Raw genomic sequence first — 8,840 nt, forward strand, 5'->3', positions numbered from 1 at the left:
ACGAGCTGAAGTGTCGGTTTCTTATGATGTCCCATTGGGAAGGTGGGATATGAACAACTACAAATACAAGAACTGATAACAAGCCCTATTATTTGCATTAATAATGCAGTCCAACAGACAAAAACATAGGGAAATTCACTGATCTGATTTCTCCACTATAGAAGAAAGCCATCCCTATAATTTATTTAACACTCCAAACAAATAATGCAGATTATGTCACTATACCAAACACATGATCATACTGTATTTCATTAAAAGGTTGTAACAAAACATGCAAAGTCTTTGCCTAATTGAAGAATGAGCAAACCTCCCACCAGTTTTGTTGAAGAAGTTATATATATCTAATATCTTTTTAAGTTGCCTTTATTGCATTTGAGCTCATTGTACTGGTTAAGTTACCAGAGTTTTCCAAGTTGTAAGCATGGAAATTGTATAAAAGTGAAACCCAGCCACCAATGACACAGCAGCCAGAACTTCAGTACATGCAGTGATAAAAATTACTTTTGTGGCATTTTGTATTCCATGCTCTTTGATGTGGAAAGTGTTTTGTTTTGAAAGAAAAACATCAGGAAGATTTGTGTGTGTATCACAACATAGTAGTTCTACGGGCTAACCCTTGGTCAGAGTTGAAAAAGTGGCAGCAGTTCCCTGGTGGACACAGCAAAATGTTTTCTACCCTGCCAAGAACCAGGGATTAGAGAAAGTTGCTTCCCCGACAAATAAATAAAATAATATTTACGTGTGAACAGATGACACAAAATGAATGAACAGTTTATTTTTTGATTCTTCCATAGATAACATGGGCAAGGATTTATTTCATATTCTACAGTAGCTCTTAAAGACACCTATTCAAGTGGCAGTTAATTTGATAGGTGTTAGATGGGATATATGGATAACAAGTATGGAGTGCAAATGCCTTCTGTCTGATTTAAAGATGTGTGGGATGTAGCTGTAGGAAGCAGGTGTGCATGCACCTCTGCAAAATGATGTAGATCACAGACTACAAAGTGCATCAATCTATGCATTATTGAGGGTTAAATCCACTCTCCTTGCACTACATTATTTACTCTTGTAAATAAAAATATTTTTCTAATTCAGCTTGTATGTGGAGGATTATTTTTTTTAAAGCACCTGTCACATGAAATAGTTTCTTACCGTTGTAAATTCTCTGTGTTATTTAGGTGTCTATTTTCTTAGCTTCAAATGGGACAATCAACCCTTACTTTCTTTGTGGAATACAGCACTCGCACAGAGCAGACCTGGAAGAGTTCTTGTTTTGTTTTTCAGGCAAGACATAGAAGTTTTCATTAAGAAAGGTATTATTTAAAAGGAAAACAACCTCCAACCTTCGAGACAGAGAGATGTGTATTATATATATACACATATCACCAGGGTATGTTTCACTTGCAGAAAACTGAAAATATAAAAGTGTTCAGAGAAGAGTTGATGTTTCAAGGCAGCAGCTGCAAAAAAACCCCAGCTGTTAAAGCTTCCCCCCACCCCAGCCATATAATCAGAAAGTGAATTGTGTGCCACATTACTGAGCTTTTTAATTTATTTGAGCAAAAACAATGCAAAGAGTACTTTTCTTCTTAGTACAGTTGTAGATACATTTTTTTTCTTTTTAGGTATAGCTAAATATTTTGAAGTGCTACAAAGGAGCTTCACTCCTACATCTTAAACTGTTGAGTTGCAGAGGGTAGATGCTGTGCTTTTGGTGTCCATGGCAAATGGATCAGGAGCATTTTTGAGTCTGTTTTGAGTTGCAAGAACTGGTGCAGATAAATTTAATTATATAAAATTCCTTAACACAAATGTATGGATATTTCAAGAATTCTCTCAACTCTCAATTTATGATCTAATAAAAGAAAATAGTGTACATTTGTGTTAAAACTGGGGCAGGTTTAGATGGTAAACCCAGAAGTATTGCAGAAAGTCGGGTGTAGCCTTTGAAGACAAGTAGACAATTGTCACAACATAGGCATGACGTCAGGTACCAAATGGCACATACATCTAGATGGTCACAAAAAACTATTTGGACATGCACATGGCAAATCTTGCTTGCAGTGAGCCACATGTGCAAGATGTATTTTAATATATATGTCATACATAGCAAAACTGAAGCCCCTAGTGAAATATTAATCCCATGGGAGTTTGTCAGTGGTGGCACAATTGCAGCCCGTGTGTTGAAATCACAGGGTTTGTAGAGCGGCGATGGTTTAGGTTGTGTACATATGGGTCCGAATTAAGTGTTAGCAGTCAGACTGCATTTTCCTCAGAGTAAGCCCATGTTCTCAACTTTAGTGATTAACTGATTTGAGGAGGTTTGCCAGAAACACGATTTCACATCTGTATTTTAGAAGACAATGGCTGCAGCTGCAATGTATTTCTTGACGCCAGCAGTTAATAGTTAGGTCTTTGTTTATTGTTAGCTATGACATCAGAAGTTCTACCAAAGTATACTTGAAGTATGTTAAGATAAGCAGCTCTTCACAATAAACTGGCAATACTTAAGGCTGAAATAATAATAGTTACATTATTATCCCTCAGTTCTTAGATCTAGGGGACCATTATTTGACAACCTAGAGAATCAAACGATTCCCAGAGAGAAAGAGAGGATGGTCAGTTAAGCAAAGCAGCTCCATAGTTCTACTACATCAGGGAGGAGGGGAATAAAATAAAAAAGAATTGCTGTATCAAGAATTATTTTTCATAAAGTGAAACAAGACCACTGAAGTTTAATAGTTTCAACAGCCCATGCTGAGTGGTCAGGATGGGAATGAGGAAATAATAAATCACAAGCATAGAGCTAAAACGCTGGTTGTTTATGCACATTTCATAGTAGCCCAGCCATCTGAACAACACAGGTAGTGCTTAAGGCAGTAGGAGTGATGGCCATTTTTTCTCTTTTTCCCTTGGTTCAGGCCAGAATCACCTTCAGCAAGTAAGAGACAAAGAATTTCAGAGTGGTTATTTACAAAATAGATGCCCAATTATCTAAAGTTAATGCAGTTTACACCGACTAAGTAAACAGGTGTGTGCTACAGGAAGTGACAAGGAAGAGAAGATACCACACACAATGTATCAAAGTGCTATGAAAAAAATCATAGCTAGATACCAACTAGAGATTGAGAAATGGAGGTAGCTGAAGACAAGCATAAAAAAAAAAAGTCAACATTGAGTAGTTCTGAGTGATCAGTGACTTTAAGGTTATGTAGTAGGTGATTCAAACCGATTATGCACAATTTGGAACTGGACTGAAGTTTGCTCGGCTTTGACATAGCAAGGTAGTAGCAGGACAGGCCTGAATGTGGGCATCCTTCTGTGGGTGCCTTCCTGACCACTGCGCAGTGCTGCTTCCCAGTCCGTACGGTGATGAACGTTACATCCCAGGATACAGGCATGAGTGCATGCTTACAGTTATATTTTAAACACTGTGAAAAGTCATACCTTGCAATAGGAATTTTACTCAGTGATGAAGGGGCCAACACGCAGGAATTGGTACTGTCACCCTGATGATGCATTGTAAGTACACCCTCTGCTGGGACTTTTGTATTCCCATTTGAGCTACTGGGAAAGCATAAATGGTCTTTAAAAGCATGCGGGAAACATGGATTATCTGTGAAGAGATTTGTTTTATAGCAGGTTCTTGTCTGTGTAAGCTGTCCTCATTGACTAATGGACTATGACATCTAACACTGGCTGACTGATGGCCCTTACCCTGGATAAGATGCAGCACAAAGGTAGAAAACAGGTTGAATAACTTTAGCTGAGAAATTCCACCCGCACACCCTCTCGTCCCTCCTGTAAATGCATGAACTGCATTAAAAGGCTGGAATGTAGAAAGAGAACCCGAGTGAAAGAAAAAGCTAGAATTTTTGAAGAACAAGCTGAAGTGTAAGGAAGCTAAAGAATGATGAGGAGAGTGCGAGCATGGAGCAATTTCCTATGCTGTCTTCTAAGCTCTAGGTGACAGGAGCAATTCCTGAATAACCAACAGAACATGGTAAATGAAGCAGTAGCAGCTACTGGGATACAGATGTGCTAGAAATGGATGCAGCTTGGATGTTGATGAAAAGACCTAATTCCTACACCAGAAGGCCAAGTTACTGATTACAGTAAAAAAAGTAACGAGTCCATGTCTAAATACAAGATATCTGTGTTAAAAGCAGCCACGTACAGTTGAGTGAGCGTCAAAAGCAGACAAGGTTGGGAATAGTGAATAACAAAAATGGAAAGGAAAAGATCACATGCATAACTGCAGCAAGTGCTTACGTTGCAGTAAGCATGAGATGTGTTTGCAAACAAAAAAACCTAAACAAACAAAACCCTCAAAAAAACCAACAAAAACCAGCCACCAGATTAGCTGTTCTGAGGCACTGAGGTTGCAGATTTAAATTGCACTCGTGCTGTGCCCATTGACTCAAGGAACTTGGGTTGTTTGGCAAGTGCTATCACATACCCATCCACCTTTGGGTGCCTTAATAACCCCTTTGAAGAAAACTGGCTGCAACAAGTTTGTTTATAACTCTGCGTTTGGTAATCTTTCCTTTCTCCTAACGTACTCCTTGACCTTGCTTCCCTCCTCAGTTCGCATTCTCTGATTCCTGTTGTTCTCCTTCATTTGTCCACATTGACCTCTCCTTTAATCACTCATCAACCTTCTAAATAGCTCCTAATACTCAGCGTTGCTATTTGCTCTTATCAGTTCTGCCAGGTGAACAGGAGAAAGCTCAAGTCCATTAGCAGAGCCCAGCACTGTTTTATGACAGTCCACCGAAGTAGGAACTGCGATACCTGCACGGCATTTTCTATCTGTTCATTGTGGCATGGCCCGAGTCCTAGATTTACACAGCAAGTATCTTAATTGTGCAATTTAAAAGCAGATCTCCCTGGCTAGATTTGTATTAATAAACTAGTGAAGGTCAGGCTCTATTATCTGGCTGTGAGTGGTTAAACTCTTCCTGGGAATTTGGTTGCCTCATGGGACTGCTTGTTGGGACTAGTCCTGGTCCATAAAACCCCCAAATGATGCCCGGCTGTTGTCCAGGAGGACAGGCTCAAGTTAGGCCAGGAAGCACACCACCAAATAGCTGAGATGATAGTGAGCCAGTGTCCAAGCATATCCTTCAGGCTTTGTTTAGATTAATTGTGCAGATGAGCAGAGACTGCTGGCCTCTGTTATAGGCTTGAGACTCCTTTCCATCCCCAAGCAACTACTGTAAGATTAGTCCCTCTGATTTCACCAGCCTGTTTATCAGTGTGAGCCTTCCAGCAGTCCAAACATGTTCAGAGCTGGTTTGAAGGCTTGCTTTCTTGAGAGCAGTGTGCTCAGCAGGTGTTTATGGACCACAGGACAGCCTTTCCAAAACACACCTGTACTGACTGACTGGAATGATAAATCAAAATCTCCACTCATGCTTGTTCCAAGAAGACCAAAGTGTAGTTTTCCCCTTCTGCTCTGCAGAGTTGGTTAGTGGCAATAACACTGTCCCTGTCTCCTCATCCCTTACTGACTCTGTCTGCTGTCCTAGCCAGCGGACAAGGTTTAGAGGCTCACAGCTGCTCCTTGGTGTCACATAGCCCTTCCAAGCCATCTCCAATTGCACATAGACAGCTGGGCTGATTTAATTTTCAAGTCAACCAGAGCATGCCAAGTCCCAGAAAACAAGTTAACCATTTCAATTCATCTGGTTGCAATACCAATAGGGGAAACCCAGGTACATGTAGGGTGATGAAAATAGCTGTAGTTCTCTGTTAAACAAACATGAGAAATTGTGGAGAATCAGAAATCTTTCCTCTAGACATTTTAAAATCTTTACTGTTCAGCTGTGTCTGGTTCCAAGGAAATAAGTTATATATCAAATACACCAGCAGCCTTCAGACGCACCAATAGGCCAATATTTAGGAGTTAATTTACTGACCTGGAAAGCTGCAATAAAGAGAGACATGAATCCAAGTATTCCATAGCCTAGAATAATTCTGCCCAAGTTCTTCAGATACCCAACTCGAACTAACAGTATTAAAAGTGGTCTCCTACACTTATCAAAAGCACATTTATGTCCTTAGAGAGGCCAAAATCCACAAGAGAAGTGACAGCCATGCAGAGATAACCATGGCAAGTGCAGATGGGACCTCAGAGGCTCTTGGGGCCAGAGCCCAGATACAGTCTGGCAGCAGTGTTGCTGCACAGCCTGTTTCTCAGGCTCTCCTGGGGCAAACTCTTCTATCCCACATGGCATTGCATTATTGTGTTCTGCAAACGTACCTTCTGTGCATTTCCAGTGTTAAAAAGCTTCACTTTCACATCTTGCATATCCAATGAGAATACACAGGAGATCCTTGGTGCTTGGACACTACCTTTGGGCTGGGTTATGGGTTTAACATTGAGATAAACTCTTCCCCTTGCTCCTAGCATACCTAGCAACAAGAGGTTCCTGCTCTAGTCATTCCCATAACATGCAAGTCAAATCCTGGGTTACAACAATTTAAAGCTATTTCCATTATAATCTCTACCCTCAGTCCCTCTGGACCAGACCACAGGGTTTAACACCGCAATGAACTCCTCTCCTTGCCCCTGCTCCAGCTTGGACTTATCCATGGACTCCAGTCTCTTAGGGGTGTACCTGCTCCAAGTGGAGCCTTATCTACAAGCTGCAGTCTCTCCAGGGGTATACCTGCTGTGGCATAGACTCCACAGACACAGTCACTCTGAGGTATACCTCTTCCAATGTGGCCTTCTCCATGGGCCACAATGCCTTCAGAGATGTACCTACTCCAGCATGGCCTTACCCACAGCTACGGTACCTTCAGAAGTAAACGTGCTCCGACATGGCCTTACCCATGCCTGCAGTACCTCCAGGGGTGTACCTGCTCTGCTGTGGGCTTTCCCAGGGCCACACACTTTGAGGTGCTTCAGCATTACCTCATGCACAACCACCGATGCTTGAAGGTGTACCTGCTGCACCACTGACTTCTCCACAGGCACAGAAGCTTCAAGTTGTGCCTTCTCCAGCATGGACTTATCCTTGGGCCATAATCCCTTCAGAGGTACATCTGCTGTGGCACAGACATAACCACAGCTATGGATACTTTGAGATGTACCTACTCTGGCATAGGCTTATCCATGGCCACAGACACTTTGAGGTCACAATCCCTTCAACTCAGGTTTGCACTGGAGTTCCAGCCTGTCCAGTACAGCAGCAAGGAAACAGCAGCAATGCCCTGGCCACCTGCCAGCCCAGGTGCATGGCCATTGCCATTATCTAAACGTTCCCAGGTGCAGCAGAGGAAGATGATAAGCAGTACAACAAGCAGTGAAAGCAAAAAGCAGCCGCTGATGAGCATGGGACTCTAATATACAATAACACAAGCAAGGCCCATGGCAAGAACAGAAGCCTGTCAATTAATAGCTAAACAGCAATAACAGCTATAAATTCAATCTAGCATATTCTAATCAAATCTGTCATTATCTCAAACCCTTTGAGCCTCACTTTGAGTGCCAAAAAGGACTGCTGTAGTTTAACCTCAGCTGGCAACTGAGTACCACTCACTTTCCCCCCAGTGCAATGGGGAGAGAATCAGAAGGGTAAAAATGAAAAAAACTAGTGGGTTGAGATAAAGGCAGTTTAATAGGTAAAATAAAAGCTGTGCATGCAAAGAAAATCAAGGGATTCATTCACTACCTGCCATGGGCAGGCAGGTGTTCAGCCACCTCCAGGAAAGCAGGGCTCCATCATGTTTAACAGATACTTGGGAAGACAAATGCTGCAACTCCAAACATTCTCCCTTCCTTCTTCTTCCCCCAGCTTTATATGCTGATCATGATGCTATATGGTGTCATACAGTGTGGAATATCTCTTTGCTCAGCTGGGGTCAGCTGTCCCATCTGTGTCCCCCTCAAAATTTCTTGTGCAGTCTCAGCCTACTCACTGGTGGGGTGAGAAGCAGAAAAGGCCTTCACTGTGTACGCACTGCTCAACAATAACTAAAACGTCCTTTTAATATGAACACTGTTTTCAGCCCAAGCCCAAAACACAGCCCCACACCAGCTGCTATGAAGAAAACTCTGCCCCAGCCAAAACTAGCAAAACCCATAAAAGCATCATGGCAGAGTCTGGTGCTTTAAATTGAGGTTAGCTGAAAAAGAAAGCCATTTTTGTTTGGCTGTTAATAAACTGAAGCAAGGGGAAAAGAAAAAAAAAAGCACTTCTCTGACTCTTTACTGCAGTTCTCCGATAAATACGGTGACTTTGTTTACAACAGCACAGAAGGACTTCGAATAGTCTCCTGGAAATCTATGTGTAGCACAAGTCAAGATGAGGTAGTTCAAGGACAATTGATCATGGTAGTTCCTTCCATGGGCTATCCCAGGTGCTGCCAGCAACTCAACCTCTACTTGCTCTTCCGTGCAGAGATAACTGTCCCTTTTCAGCCAACAGTACTGGGTAAAGGTCCAGACAGCAACAGTACTTGAACCCTGCTTGAGTTTATAAGCCATGTTAGATCACTGATATTGAGTGGTAATGCCACAGGGAGCAGCACAGAGTTGGAACATCCATAATTGGTCCAGGGCATGGCTGAGCTGTGATCCGGGGCTTCTACCTTGTAAATTTTCTGTACTGTTGGTCTTGCCATAGTTTCCACTTAAGCCCTCAAGGCTAGTCCACACCAGCATACATTTTTGGGCACAGGTGAAGTAAATTAATGAGATGCATAATCTACACTGCGAGACAAATTTATTTTATATCCATCACATTAAGAACATTGAGTCACTCTCACAGTGTTCTCCTTTAAGGCTTTTGCTTGCTAGAAGCAAACATAAGAATGTGTCCTCAGGA

General features: G+C 42.0%; 1 protein-coding gene across 1 annotated transcript in view; it reads left to right on the forward strand.

Annotated features, from left to right (window-relative positions):
- Positions 1-8,476, forward strand: part of SEL1L3 (SEL1L family member 3) — a gene marked incomplete at its 5' end in the record, with an annotated part of 29,235 nt that extends 20,759 nt beyond the window's left edge. The window contains one exon of the mRNA XM_029087161.1: positions 8,231-8,476. Coding sequence (XP_028942994.1) covers positions 8,231-8,476 — 246 coding nt within the window. The remainder of the gene's footprint in view (positions 1-8,230) is intronic.
- Between the last annotated feature and the right edge of the window lie 364 nt (positions 8,477-8,840).

This window comes from Antrostomus carolinensis, unplaced genomic scaffold (genome assembly GCF_000700745.2).
Source record: "Antrostomus carolinensis isolate BGI_N321 unplaced genomic scaffold, ASM70074v2 scaffold2861, whole genome shotgun sequence".
NCBI classification, from domain to species: domain Eukaryota; kingdom Metazoa; phylum Chordata; class Aves; order Caprimulgiformes; family Caprimulgidae; genus Antrostomus; species Antrostomus carolinensis.